Below are 15,761 nucleotides of genomic sequence, written 5' to 3' on the forward strand. Positions count from 1 at the left end.
CTTAAAATATTGTTAGAAATCGATTATTTTAATAAAAATTTTCGATATCTCCATTAATTTGGGCCCTACACTCGTACGAAAATGACATTTCGAGGTTATTTTAACAATTATTGACAAAATTAAAATTTTTTTGATACAATTTATTTTATAATTAAGTTAAAAGTAATTTTCGATTATAATTCATTTCGAATTTTTGCTAAAACTCGATAAAAATAGAAAAATTTGATTTCCCTCTGAATAGTATGGCACAACGAGTGTACAAATGACATGATAACTACAAAAATATCGATTAATATCGCCGAAGATAAAGAAAGAAAGGGTTACAGAAAGGGGATCAGGGGGGAGGAAGACAGAAGGATATCCCCGTCTAGCCCGACGTCAGACAACAACAAAACGCGAAGGGGAACCCGCTCCGACGATCCTAAAAACGGCGCATGCCCGAAACCAGAAACAGTCGACGTCACAAAAACAGTCGACGTTCGACCCGAGAAACAACAACAAAACGGAACGCGTTTCGAAACCACCGTCGCCGCCACTGTCGCGAAACAAAAGAGAGTCGCGGCGACCTTGCAACAACGAACAGGTACACTTGCTGCATCGATGGTTGCTGCTGCTGCTGTTGCGGTCGCGGCCGTCTAGACGTTGACCGAACGAAAGCGTCGCGACGCGGTTAAACCAACGATAATAATTCCACCATGAGGAGAGTAAAAGATAGAAAGAGAGAGAAATGAAACGAACATAGTAGTAGGAGTTTGTAGGGGTCGCCCGGTTGCCGCGTTGCGGAAATGCGGCAACATAGCGACCGTGCGGTCGCTTAGAAAGGAGTAGGCCGCGAAAAAAGAAATAAAAGAAAAACGAGTGTCGGGTCGAGTAGAGTTAGATGGGAAGGGGACGAGCACGCGGAGGGGAAACGGGAGGCGTTGGATGCCACCGGAAAATCTAAACATATCGACGCACGTGCGGCGTTCATAGTTTTTGCGATCTCTCCACTAAATTCTAGTAATAGTATTTTTTTTTATACAATTTGTAGTAAATATAAGAAACGCGTAGTTTTGGAATTTTTTAAATCGATTCATTCCCAAAAAATTTTTTATTGCAAAAATGAATAAATATAACCGATTTCTTAATACACATAAAAAATCCTTTAATTTGATATGTCACACGACTAGGTTATGATGATTTATAGAACAATTCAAGATGGCGTCTGACAATTATGACATCAAATTAGTCGTTTTCGTTGATTTTGAAATAAATAAGTCGAGTTTAGGCTTAAATTAAAGATATATTCCTCGAGAATAAGAAAATATTTAATTTTTAATAAATTGTAGATGGCGCTTCTTTAAAATAGCCGCTTAATGTTTTGATTTATACATTTTTAAACATTATTTTATTCATGTTTATTAATAACCCTTTAATTTGATATGTCACACGATTATGTTATAACTATTTTTAGAAAAATTCAAGATGGCGTCTGACAATTATGACATCAAATTCACCGTTTTTGTTGATATTGAAATAAATAAGTCGAGTTTAGACTTAAATTAAAGATATATTCCTCGAGAACAAGACAATATTTAATTTTTAATAAATTGTAAATGGCGCTTCTTTAAAATAGTCGATTAATGTTTTGATTTAAACATTTTTAAACATTATTTTCTTAATGTTTATTAAAAACCCTTTAATTTGATATGTCACACGACTATGTTATGACTATTTTTAGAAAAATTCAAGATGGCGTCTGACAATTATGACATCAAATTCATCGTTTTTGTTGATATTGAAATAAATAAGTCGAGTTTAGACTTAAATTAAAGATATATTCCTCGAGAATAAGAAAATATTAAATTTTTAATAAATTGTAGATGGCGTTTCTTTAAAATAGTCGATTAATGTTTTGATTTAAACATTTTTAAACATTATTTTCTTAATGTTTATTAAAAACCCTTTAATTTGATATGTCACACGACTATGTTATGAATATTTTTAGAAAAATTCAAGATGGCGTCTGACAATTATGACATCAAATTAGCCGTTTTCGTTGATATTGAAATAAATAAGTCGAGTTTAGGCTTAAATTAAAGATATATTCCTCGAGAGTAAGAAAATATTTAATTTTTAATAACTTGTAGATGGCGCTTCTTTAAAATAGTCGCTTAATGTTTTGATTTATACATTTTTAAACATTATTTTATTCATGTTTATTAATAACCCTTTAATTTGATATGTCACACGACTATGTTATGACCATTTTTAGAAAAATTCAAGATGGCGTCTGACAATTATGACATCGAATTAATCGTTTTCGTTGATTTTGAAATAAATAAGTCGAGTTTAGGCTTAAATTAAAGATATATTCTTCGAGAATAAAAAAATATTTAATTTTTAATAAATTGTAGATGGCACTTCTTTAAAATAGACGATTTATGTTTTGATTTAAACATTTTTAAACATTATTTCATTAATCTTTATTAAAAATCCTTTAATTTGATATGTCACACGACTATGTTATGACTAGTTTTAGAAAAATTCAAGATGGCGTCTGACAGTTACAATTTTTTTTGGTCGTTTTGGTAATTTTTAAGATAAATACGTCGTGTTTGGACTTAAATTAAAGGACTTTTTCGCAAGGATGAGAAAATACAAACCATTTGTGGCTTTTGTTTAAAAAATAATTGATTTAGGTTATGTTATAACAATTTTTTTAAATTCTCTTTAACATTTTCATAATCTTTATTAAAAATCCTTTAATTTGATATGTCACACGACTATGTTATGACTAGTTTTAGAAAAATTCAAGATGGCGTCTGACAGTTACAATTTTTTTTTGGTAGTTTTGGTAATTTTTAAGATAAATACGTCGTGTTTGGACTTAAATTAAAGGACTATTTCGCAGGAATAAGAAAATACAAACCATTTTTGGCTTTTGTTTAAAAAATAATTGACTCAATAATAATTGATTTAGGTTATGTTATAACAGTTTTTTAAAATTCTCTTTAATACGTTCATAATCTTTATTAAAAATCTTTCAATTTGATATATCACACCACTAGGTTATGACAATTCTGTCAAAAATTCAAGATGGCGCCTAAAATCATAATACTTTTGACAGTTTTGGTAATTTTAAAGATAAATACGTCGTGTTTGGACTTAAATTAAAGGTCTCTTTCTAGACAACATGAACCTAGAAATACTTTTTGATTTAAAGTAAAGATAGAAAGAAATTTTTTTAATATTTAGTCTCACAGATTTAGTTGGGTAATAAACTTTATTAAAAAACGTACGACTTTTGCGTCTTGACACATAAATAAGTGTTTATGAGCTCTAAAATAACTATGTAGTGAATCCATAAATAGAAGCGAATAAATTTGGATAAGTCCATGACGCGTAATTATGAACGAATCGCATACATGGCAAAGTATGAAATTGCCTTGCTCTCAACTGACATGGGTTGTATGAAAAATGTGTTGTGAAATCTTCAGGAACATTCCAACATTTTTTTTCTTATACAAGTATATTTAAGCAGAGAAAAGTTAAAATATCTGTTAGAAAAGGAAATACGAGAATGTTGAGTGTAGGCCGCTACGATTAATTTAAAAATGATTGTAGAAAATCGTTAAGTATATAAAGTGAAAAAAATTTCGTCGTTTTAAAAAATTATTATCTCAAGAACGAATTGAGATATTCAAGTACGGTTTTGTTCATGATAAAGTACGTACTTTCTTCTATATAGTGAGAATGTTTTATGAAAATATCTTAAGATTCCGATTTTTTGCGATTTTTTAAAGACTATTGTAAACAATTTTTTAGTTCATAAAATTACTCAAATTCAGAATTTAATATCTTAAGAACGAATTGAGATATTCCACTGCGCTTTTGTTCACGAAAAAGTAGGTACTTTCTTCTATAAAGTGGAGATATTTTATAAAGATATCTCAAGAATTCGATTTTTCACGATTTTTTTTAAAATAATGTGAACATTTTTTTGATTACACAATTGAAGTAGAGTTCAAACATTGTTATCTCAAGAACGATTTGAGATATTCAAGTGCGGTTTTTTTCATGAAAAAGTATGTGCTTTCTTCTATAAGATGGGAATGTTTCATGAAGATATCTTAAGAATCCGATATTTTGCGATTTTTTAAAAATGATTGTAAAAAATCTTTTACTTCATAAAGATATTCAAATTCAGAATTTAATATCTTAAGAACGAATTGAGATATTCCACTGCGCTTTTGTTCACGAAAAAGTAGGTACTTTCTTCTATAAAGTGGAGATGTTTTATGAAGATATCTCAAGAATTCGATTTTTCCCGATTTTTTTAAAATAATGTTAACATTTTTTTGATTACACAATTGAGGTAGAGTTCAAACATTGTTATCTCAAGAACGATTTGAGATATTCAAGTGCGGTTTTTTTCATGAAAATGTACGTGCTTTCTTCTATAAGATGGGAATGTTTCATGAAGATATCTTAAGAATCCGATTTTTTGCGATTTTTTAAAAATGATTGTAAAAAATCTTTTACTTCATAAAGATACTCAAATTTAGAATTTAATATCTTAAGAACGAATCGAGATATTCCACTGCGCTTTTGTTCACGAAAAAGTAGGTACTTTCTTCAATAAGGTGGAAATGTTTTATGAAGATATCTCAAGAATTCGATTTTTCCCGATTTTTTTACTACATAATTGAGGTTAATTTCAAAAATTATAATCTCAAGAAGGATTTGGGATATTCAAGAGGTGCTTTTCGTAATCTTAAGATTTCGATTTTTCGTGATTTATAAAAATGATGGTAAAAAATTTTTACTTCAAAAAGTAAGAAAATATCTCAAGAATTGGATTTAGACACAAAGAGAACACAACAATTGAATTACCTACATATAAAGAAAGTTGTTTCTTACCTGCTTCCTTTTCAACCCATTCGTGGTGGTATGATGGTCAACAAGAACAACATCTGTAGCGGGAACCGGATGCGGCATCTTCCCCAAATATTGGTCCCGCATATCGTCCAAAAACTTAACGTACCGTTCGTGATCAATTTGATCGGTACAAATATAGGTATAATTCCTCCACGAGCCGCTATCAAATCCCCAATGAAGAGTTCGTATCTCCAACTGTCGGTGCACGTGACAAACGAACTGTTGGGGCGAAAACGCCCCGTGACACTCCAAACACTCAATACACTTTGCGTCTCTATCCACGTACAGATCTGGATAACACAAACCTGAACATCGCCCGAAACACTCGTGATAAACGCGAAAACCAAAGGCCCCTTTCGGGGGCGCCCTTAACGGCACCATCGCGTTCCTCAATAAGGCACTGCACAGCCTTTGCGCGTCCGTTTTCCTTATCAATCCGCAACTGTACGCGGCACTCGGCAAGATTCCTTGGTTTTTTAACACGTTGAGTTGCTCCGGGGTACACCGCGAACAATAAATATTCAACGAATCGCACTCCATGTTTATTTGTAACAAATCGAAGTCTCTTAACACCGAATTTAACACTTGCGGCAAACACAAACGCATCTCTCCGCCGATATCGAAACACGCGATCGTTTCACCTTCGAGGATCGTCTCGGTGACCTCGCTGCAAGTGGTATCCGCGACGGATAATATCGGGATCTGGTGATGTATCACCGGTGCACTTGGGGCTGGGAGAAAATCGTGCTGCGGGGAATCCCGACCGAAATCATCCTCGTCTTTATCGTCGTCCTCTTCATCATCCGGGACTATAACGTTTTGGAGGTCAGCGTGTCCGGGACCCTGGAGACTCTTCGTCGCGCTATGCTGGTAACTTTTCAGTACCGTCTTCAGGTGCGGCGTCACTTCCATCGTGGTGACGACGGCCGCTCGCATCACAACAAATGTTTTATTTTATATCTTGTTTTTATTCGATTTTTTCACTCACATAATAACATTTTCTTTTTTGAAAATTTATTATCTGTCTCGCTCGATCGGATTTTTTTTCTTTTTATTGATGATCACACCGCACTTCTCGTTTACTACACGATCCGAACGCGTCTGAGGCCAGTCTGGGCTCGGTCTAGTCGGCGGCGGCGGCGGCCGCGCATGCGCTTTTATAAAACGTCCATCGTGCTCGATCCTTCTTTTTTTTTCATTTTTTTTCCATTTCTCTCTCTCCCTCTCGTTTCGTTTTGTTGTTATCCTTTTTTAATGGACTCTGTTCGAAAAACAAATTGTTACGTGAGCTTAAAAAAAGTTTTTGAACATATTTTTTTAATACATTATTTAAATATTAATTTTTTATATATAAGATAAAGTAGTTTAAAGTTCGAGGAATATTTTCTCTCCAGTCAAAATAAGGTTCGCGGTAGTGACGGGACGGCGGCGACGTGGCGGGGAAAGAGGATGGATGATGATGTCGGGAGGGCGTGTGGGTTGCTGTTTGACGCGCGGAGTGCGGGGGAAGCACCATCAAAGGCGGAGAGGAGAAGCGGTGGCCGGGGTCTTGTTTACTCCGGAGGTCGAAGCCGTCGTCGTCGCCTGAAATCGCGACTCAGCCGTGGCCAAAGTGGCCAGACGCCAACGCCCTCTCGGTCATCTTCTTCGAATAATTTGATACAAAATTAAACTTTAAAATTAACACCACCTTTTAAAACCTTGTATCATATCCAAATTATTATTAATAAAATAAAATCATTATTTAAAATAAAATAATAAGTAATGACACCTATCGTAATTATAACCCAAAAATTATTGGTAGAAATCTACTTTACCTACTAATGACATTTAACTGTCATGAATCATGATTATTGGTTGCCTATCTTAAAATGTTGAAATAAAATTATTAAAAAGACATTGAATTCAACAGTTAATATCTAAATAATGTTTTATTGGGGATCTTTATTCGTAGAAGACGCATACATGGGGAAAAGTCCTTGAGACAGGATAAGATTGTTGTGAATATTTATAATAAACAGAGTTTGTGGAATTTGAGGTTAACCTAAAGCGAAATCAATCAAAATAATGTGGATTTGGAAATTAATCAGAAATAATGGAGTTTGATAAAGAATAAAGAAAGTTTTTCAAAAAACAATTGTTACCACCCCCGAGCGTGAGGTGGTAAGAGGCCCCCGAGTATATTCTCGGAGAAGGGTATTCTCCTCGGGTCCACTCTTTATAGGAGCCTCGTAACGTGGTTAAGTGCGTCAAAAGACAATGGGGAAAGGATCAAGCGGCGGATGTCAATAAACAAAATACAAAAGATCAATAAAAACTTTGAATTAATTAATGAGATACTTTAATTTAATTTCTTTTAAACGCAAATAAAATAAACAAAAAAAAAACAGTAATTATTTCTATCTCGTACTCACATAATGGTTTTTGGGTTGATTGACACCTTTTTCTTCTCTACTTTCTTCTCTTATTTTTCTCTTTTAATTTCTTTTAGTCTTTTTCCACTTTTCACTTCCACACTTTACCCATGCCTCTACTCTAACTCTCGACCACACTCCAACTTCTTCTTCTCTCTAACTCCTCTCGTCTCCCTGCTCTTTTCGCGAGTCCCTCATCCGTTGTCCCCACTCCCAAAATATTTCTGTACTTCCCCGAATTAAATATAGATATCTTTTCTGACTTGTTACATTACTCCCCCCTTTAATTAAGATGTTGGTTACGCATTACCAACAACTTATTTAAAAAAAACAGAAATATTTTGTATAATCCAAGTGTCAATCAACAATTTTATCAAAAATCCAATACATAATTAAACATCAAAATAAACTTAACTCTATTACAAAAAGAAATTGAAATATTTTTTTGTTCTTATAAAGTACATATATGTTTATAAAACTAATGCTTTAAATACTCATCAACATGGTCATCAACATGTTATCAATACTCGTTGACGTTTTTACCCAAACAATATATCTATTCAAGATTTTTTTTTCATTGTAGAGCATCATCGTTACTATTAGTGTTAACTGGCTGTGTCAACTACAGTTATAACTTAATTTTCGCTTTTCTTCATAACATATACATATATATTGTTTTGTTTGTTTTTTCTTTCTTTTCTTTACTTTTTAATATATATGTATTTTTTCTTTCTTTCGAAGTTTTGTGGTAATTTTTTTTCTTTTTCTGTCTTTACTTGCTAGATTGTATCGATTTCCATACGACATGCCCGATAGCTAACAGCTTCATCCTTCGTAGTTGTTCTTCACTTAATCCATTCCAAGGAAAGGAAGGCGTTTCCTTTTCATTTCCCAGCATTTTTTTTTTTTTTTCGGAGAATTATTTTGATAAGATATATTGCGTTATTCAATATGCAAAGCTTTGTTTAAATCAAAACTCTTCGTTCATAAATTTAAAAATTTTTAACAACTCAAAAAAAAACTATTCAAAACTTATTACCTCCACATGGTGATGAGTATCAAACTTTCCTAACTTTCTCTTAATGAATTATTATTATTTTTTTTCTTTTTCATAACAATAACTTCTTAACCTAATTACAAACAATAAGAGTGTCTTTGTGTTACAGACTCGTAACGACACATTTAATCGAAAATTCATGGCGTCTCTTGTACAATATGAATTTCCGAATACATCACTTTACTGCTATGGGGTGCTGTAGGTTGAACAGAATGACCATCTTGTACTCGTGCAGAATCTTCCTGGTTCTCTGGATCTGATACTTTGTGATTATAACTTCGATGTAAAAACCATGAAGTTAAAGTCGTCCAAAAACTGGCAATAATCGAAAATCCGCATCCCAGAGCCTGGTATAAAACAAAACCATTTAAAATTACTGAACAACTATATTTTAGGATGATAAATGCTATGTATATTCCCATAAATCCTGACATAAAAATCCCAATATCGGTAAACCAACCCCAAGCATAACTTAGTGTCGACTTAGCGATTCGTTTAATTTCTTTTGAACTAAATAATTTTGTTGTGTCGTACTGGTTTGAATCATCAGTTCTACCTGCAACCCGATTGACTAAAAATGAGGTAATTGCATCACGCTCGGATCCAAACAGAAAATTATGTTGAATCTTATCAATTTCATTTTGAGTATACAATCCTCCACTTCCCAAATTTCGAATAGGACTAAATTTTATATTATTTTCATCGTTAATTTCTAAAGAAGCTGGAGAACTATACACTGTAGGGTATGGACTAAATCCTACCCATCGGTTCTCTATGTAAAATAGTGAAGGAGCTACCGGAGAGCACATTATCTCTTCGGCATGCTCTTGCACTACATGTGTGATTGGAGCCATAAATAATGACTCATTGTTATTAACCAGTATCGGCAATTCATTATAGCATTTATCAACCCTTCGCACTTCTGCGATTTTTGGTTCACATTTAATGATGTATAAAACTTCCCCTAAAACCCTTCCCATATACCCAAGAGAAGTCTTGAAAATACTGGCAATAGCATTTGTATTTAAAGGTGCCATCAACAATCTATTTCTCAATACCTCTCTCTTTATTAAACATCTTCGATATACTGCTTGAACATGTAACTCTCTAAACAATAATTTTGACGAAATTTCAATATACATAAATTTTGAATTAACATATGTCAACAGATTTAAATTATTGACGTCATGAGTTTTAGAATTTAAATGATAAAAAGCATCTTTAGATTTTGTTACTAGTAATCGAGGATGTTCGGTAACCCAAACCTCATAATTACATACAATACCCTTCCTTAGTAGATTCAATGCAAAGATGTATTCGTCTTGCTCAACAACCAAATAATTTTCAACTGTATCCTGACTACTTACTGAAACTTCTGTTCCAATACCTTCATAAATAATTGAATATTGCCGTTTCTTACACGCTCCTTGTTCTATTTCATCTCAAATAGTTTCACCTGCTTCAACATCCATACAGTATCCATCTACAAATGGACATGTAACTCCTCCCATCAATGATATTTCATTAGAATCCAAAGCGATAGTGGCATAATATTCTTTTAACATAAATGTAACAGCTGCAGTAACAACTACCCTAGACCATGTCTGACCATTTTCTGTATAAACTGTTCCTTCACAATCTCCGTTCATAGATAACTTCCCAGCAACGGTAATTGATGCAGATGTTGTGGCATTTACTTTTATATTAGAAATAACATTCCCTGAATATCCTATATAAGTACCAGTATTATGAAGTTTTCGACACTCATCTCGTCCAATTGGCCTGATGGTTTTCATCAACCCTTGGTGGACATCACTAACATGACTATTCATACCACAATATCTTATCAACCGTGTTACTTCTATAAGACAAGCTTTTACTTTTATTTTGGAATAGTCATTTTTCTGAATCACTCGGACATTTATTTTCTTCTCGGTGTAGTTTGTTTGCGGAGATGGACAGGGTGCCACATCGTGAAGCGACACTGCTGTAATGTTGGTAGATGGTCCCCGACAATCGTATACAATTAAACCCTTTATATACATCCCCGTAAAAATCAGTAGCCAACTAGTTAAATAGAACCTGAAAATATATATTTTATTAATGTATTCAAACAATTATACTCCTATAAATCTATAAATCCCAAGAAAACGTATTATATCTATGTATTAATATTCGAAGCCTTAACAATATACTATGTCTAGATAGATAAAACCTTATTAATAATAATCAATGAAAACAACCAACAAAATGTATACATAAAAATTATTAAATTCTTTTCGGTAATACCCATGGCAATTCTGGTACATCACCTCTACTTCTGGTAAGATATGAATGCCCAGTGTTTTCTTCTCTTTGAACCGTTGTATCATTCCCTGGTTCAGTTGTTTCGAGGTTAGTATCTTCTATATTTTCTTCTGGAACGTATTCCACTATACTCTGAGCTGTCTGTTCTTCTAACAGATCTTCCCCTCCGTCTTCGTTATTTTGGTCCGGAAATACTTTCCAATCATACCACATAGGTTCTTCTATATCAAAACTCAATTTGTTGTTCTCTAGGTCTTTAGTATCTGACTCTTTCTTTCTCTTTTCTTCAACATCTCCCTTATAGAGTTTTATACGATTCGAATGTACTAATTCGACTTTTGAACCATTAATTTCCTTTATTTTAAAGTTTACTGGACCTGTTTGTCCTATTATTCGGTATGGTCCTACCCATGGTTTACTTAACTTTAAATTTACTCCAGTTTTGATCCCTGGATTATATAATAATACTTTGTCACCTAGTTCCAGATTTTTCTCTTTAGCCCTTTTATTAAATTGAACTAATTGTTTATTTTTAGCTTTGACCTCATGACTTCTCACAAACTGATACGATTGATGTAATCGTTCCAGCAGTTCGGATACGTAATTGTCGTCATAATCATATCGATAACGATCTGGTTTGGTATAAAGTTCGTAGGGTAGATTCATATCCCTTCCGTGAAGTAATAAGGTACAAAATATACCTTCCATCTCGTCTTAAATACAAAACATCTCTCACTTTTGGATTCTGTTTATTTAATTCTTTTATTCCCATAAATTTCTCTTTGACTTCAGCAGCGATTCCTGCTCCCATTTTCAAATCTTCACTCACACAATGTGCCAAGCTATAATCCCTCGGCGCATCAAATAAATTACCCTTATCTTCAAGAATATCCCAATTTTCTACAATATTTTTCGATATTTTCTCTTCGTATTCCCTGTAATTTCCATACATTTTCTCCCTTTTATGAGTAGTGCTATTTACACCATTTACATTTTCAAGTTGAGGTACCTCTTCCCAAATCCCAGCTGATGAATTCTCATCTCCTTTGTGTTCAATATCAATTTTATTTACGCGCGTAATAATTCCAACACTTGTTCCCTTATTCAACATTAATGGTTTCTCGGTGACGTTGATCAGGCGCACCGGAACCCGTTGATTTTTATTTACCCTTGTTACAACTCTTGCTGACATTGACCCATAAACACCCGTATCAATTGGTTCAATGATAACTTCTTCATCTTTTTCCCATTGGTTTTGTAAAGCTTCACAAACAACCTCACATCGTCCCGGAATTTCTAAAGCCTCCATCAACAGAGCCGAACAGGGACCAACTGTTCGTTCTGTATCACCAATCATCTTTGGTCCAGATGACGATGATCTCTCCGTGTCCTTTTCTTTCTCTCGATGATCCTTCGTTTGTGTTTGCATTACTCCAACCTTTTCCATATTTTCTTTATTCGCTATCTTTTGTTTATCGCCCCCATTTGACAAACCAAAACCCAATTCCGAAGATTTATCGGAAAATAATAGTTCTTCATTTTTCGATGTTAACACCTTAAATGGGAAACTTTTAGTTAAAACTGGAGAGGGAGTTTTCATAATTTGTGTTTGGCAGTTGCTTTTCTCGCTCATATTCATGTCATTTTGTAAACAGTTCCCATGCGCAGTAGAAGATTTTTGTCTTTTTGATGATGTCATGATCAATTTCAAGTGAATATGTCCTAACTTCAAAATTCCCTGATTATAATCAAGAATAGCTTGATTGCTAATTAGGAAGTCGCATCCGATTATCCCATCGGTTTCAATGGCAATATTTTTACAAATCACACAATTAATATTAAATTTCTTGTTTTTCACCCTAAAATCTAACAAAGAAAATCCTACTCCTTCTACTTCATTTCCCGTGATACCTTTTAAAGTTATATGTTGTTGCAAATCTAATTGGTAATTAATTTTTGTCCGGAGTAAACTCTCCTCCTTCAATAACGATACTGCTGAACCCGAATCAATCAAAAATGATAATTTTGTACACCCCATTGTTAAAAAAATTATGGATTTGTCTGCCTCTGAATTTATAGCACTGCTAACTGATTTTACTATTGCGTTTTTATTTGTAATCTGATCATTAACCCCTGGATTTAACATTTTCCCTCGGATTGGGGTACATACGAGGTGGCATTTAGGTTTAAATGACTGGTTCCCGTTCTTATAAAATTTTGTGTTTCATTTGGTTTGCGTGATTCATTTCTTATATTTCCATTTTGATGGTTAAACTGAGTATGGGATCGAGTAGTATGGTTACTCGTACCGACTTGTCCCCTTGATTGGTTATTCTTTTTCCAACACTTAACTTCTACGTGACCCGTTTTTTTACAAAATCTACAGACAACCTCATTCCGACAATTCCCAGAAAAATGTCCCGGTTGATAACATTTATAGCACACATTATTTGATTTATGATTATATTTAAAATCAGGTTTTGTTGAGTTAGATTCGAAAGGTTTAGAAAATGATGAATAATATGAAATGGATGGGCGATTCTTTTTATCGAATTGCTGTGGTTTAAAATTTGGTTTATTAAAACTAACCCGTGGTGCAGTTGAATGAGGCTGAGATTTAGAAACACCTTCTTGAGAGAAATTACAAGCATATTCAGAATAATAACTATGTGAACAGTAGTTAATTGTATTTTCCGTCATCATCTGGTTCAATTCTTCTTGACTCGCTATTTCTGCGGCTTTATCGAGTGTTAAATCACTCTCTCGCATCAGCAAAACTCCAATAATCTTAGAAATTTCCCGTTTTATTCCCATTCTAAATTGCGTCAATAGAATATTGTTATGTTTTTTAATTATACCCTCCCGTTCCGCCTGTGAAGCGTCAATTAAATCCTCTTCTAATACCTCCTGTCCAATTAATTTTAGTCGCGTGAGAAATTGACTGATAGTTTCGTTACGGCCCTGTATACATCTTGACAAAATTAGTTGAGCCTGACCTGGTATTTTCAATTTCGAAAATTTTGTAATAAATTTTTGTTTGAATTGCTTATATGTTATTTCATTTGTTGATAAATTTGATTCGCTTTTATAGTAACTGAATGCGTCTCCCGTTAGTCTACATCGCACGATTTTAATTAAGTCTTCGTCTCCAATGTTATCTAAACTTGCTCTCTGTTCTACTCGTTCAAAAAAATGTTTAACGTTCTCTTTACCAGTAAAATTTTCAATTGAATTTAAAATAGATGCTAATGATGGTTTAGGCATTTCAACTTTTACGATAGGTTTTTCATCTGTATTTGTAGCCATTATTTTGGTTTTTAGTTCGAATAAAACTTAAATAAAATGTAAGTATATGGTATTTGCAAAATAAAAATTTTATAAAGGGGTCCGTTATCAAGAGTAATTCGCAACTTGATGATTTCGCGATTTCTAAAGTGCGATACGCTGGAACAGCTCAGACCGTCTGGATCTCAGTTTATAATATGATAAATTTGTTTTAGCAAAAATACTACCTTTCTCTCTCTATCTCATTAAAAAAAAAAGATTTGAAGCTCTATTTTAACTCAAATGACCGACACAAAATAACAATGAAAATAATTTCGATTTTTACATAACCAAATCTATGTTGTTGGGATTAATTTTAATTTGAATAAAGGGGAATTTCCCATATTTTTACATACATCTCACCGTTAACACGTCTCCACCCGTCTTCAACACACATCCCACCCCGCTGCCACCAAATATGTTACCACCCCCGAGCGTGAGGTGGTAAGAGGCCCCCGAGTATATTCTCGGAGAAGGGTATTCTCCTCGGGTCCACTCTTTATAGGAGCCTCGTAACGTGGTTAAGTGCGTCAAAAGACAATGGGGAAAGGATCAAGCGGCGGATGTCAATAAACAAAATACAAAAGATCAATAAAAACTTTGAATTAATTAATGAGATACTTTAATTTAATTTCTTTTAAACGCAAATAAAATAAACAAAAAAAAAACAGTAATTATTTCTATCTCGTACTCACATAATGGTTTTTGGGTTGATTGACACCTTTTTCTTCTCTACTTTCTTCTCTTATTTTTCTCTTTTAATTTCTTTTAGTCTTTTTCCACTTTTCACTTCCACACTTTACCCATGCCTCTACTCTAACTCTCGACCACACTCCAACTTCTTCTTCTCTCTAACTCCTCTCGTCTCCCTGCTCTTTTCGCGAGTCCCTCATCCGTTGTCCCCACTCCCAAAATATTTCTGTACTTCCCCGAATTAAATATAGATATCTTTTCTGACTTGTTACACAATATACAAGAAAATCTGTCAAGTTATGTCAAAGATCACCTCAACCTCGTTTTTAAGAGTTAGTAAATGATTTATGTCTTAAATTAAAGCTAAAAGACTCTATTTTAAGATGTGATAAATAATGGGGTTTGTTTCTAATGTTTATAATAAATTTTAAATTAAATAACTTCTAACTAACGCCATCTATCGGTAATTTCAATCAATTACTTCAAGTGACAACGTTAAACGTCATATTTTTTTAACCTACAAAAAATCTTATAAACAATAAAAGTTATGTTCGTTTTGTTTAACAATTTTCCACTGAATATAAATAAGAAGGAATATAAAGCAATAGGGAAATGAATATTAATATTTAAAAGATCACCTCAACCTCGTTTTTATGTGTAAGAAAATAATTTATGTCTTAAATTAAAACTAAAAGACTCTATTTTTAGATATGATGTAGAAACAATGGGGTTTGATAAAGAAATTTTTTTTAAAAAGAACATACAAGATAATCTGTTTGGTTATGTCAAAAGAGTGAAAACTTTAAAAGATCATCTCAACCTTGTTTTTAAGAGTTAGAAAATGATTTATGTCTTAAATTAAAGTTAAAAGACTCTATTTTAAGGTGTCATATAAAAATAATGGGGTAAAAGAATATACAAGATAATCTGTCAAGTTATGTCAAAGATTACTTCAACCTTGTTTTTATGAGTTAGAAAATGATTTAGGTTTTGAATTAGAGCTAAAATACTCTATTTTGAGATGTGTTATAAAAATAATATGGTTT

General features: G+C 33.1%; 2 protein-coding genes and 2 long non-coding RNA genes across 5 annotated transcripts in view; 1 reads left to right on the forward strand and 3 right to left on the reverse strand.

Annotated features, from left to right (window-relative positions):
* The window catches only part of LOC111418366 (ski oncogene), a 35,959-nt gene extending 29,874 nt beyond the window's left edge, over positions 1–6,085 (reverse strand). The window contains exon 1 of the mRNA XM_023050899.2: positions 4,903–6,085. Coding sequence (XP_022906667.2) covers positions 4,903–5,856 — 954 coding nt within the window. The 5' untranslated portion in view covers positions 5,857–6,085. The remainder of the gene's footprint in view (positions 1–4,902) is intronic.
* Positions 6,086–7,333: 1,248 nt separating this feature from the next.
* Positions 7,334–13,157, reverse strand: LOC139429726 (uncharacterized). The gene is made up of 2 exons (XM_071195739.1): positions 9,759–13,157; positions 7,334–8,738 (listed from the first exon to the last, which is right to left on the reverse strand). The coding sequence occupies exon 1, from the start codon at positions 12,842–12,844 to the stop codon at positions 11,315–11,317; it is 1,530 nt and encodes a 509-aa protein (XP_071051840.1). The 5' UTR covers positions 12,845–13,157; the 3' UTR covers positions 7,334–8,738; positions 9,759–11,314.
* Positions 7,334–15,237, reverse strand: LOC139429729 (uncharacterized). Its single transcript, XR_011640287.1, has 2 exons — positions 14,718–15,237; positions 7,334–10,473 (listed from the first exon to the last, which is right to left on the reverse strand). It is a non-coding gene; the product is annotated as an uncharacterized lncRNA (long non-coding RNA).
* Positions 15,010–15,649, forward strand: LOC139429728 (uncharacterized). 2 transcript variants are annotated; one of them, XR_011640286.1, is made up of 3 exons: positions 15,010–15,372; positions 15,424–15,548; positions 15,600–15,649. It is a non-coding gene; the product is annotated as an uncharacterized lncRNA (long non-coding RNA). The 2 variants fall into 2 exon arrangements; XR_011640285.1 differs by having other exon boundaries at positions 15,424–15,649.
* Positions 15,650–15,761: the final 112 nt, after the last annotated feature.

This window comes from Onthophagus taurus, chromosome 5 (genome assembly GCF_036711975.1).
Source record: "Onthophagus taurus isolate NC chromosome 5, IU_Otau_3.0, whole genome shotgun sequence".
Classification (NCBI taxonomy): Eukaryota; Metazoa; Arthropoda; class Insecta; order Coleoptera; family Scarabaeidae; genus Onthophagus; species Onthophagus taurus.

Bases quoted from the DNA above. Each gene is read 5' to 3' on its own strand.
- LOC139429726 (XM_071195739.1), bottom strand. From the start codon at position 12,844: ATGTTAAATCCAGGGGTTAATGATCAGATTACAAATAAAAACGCAATA.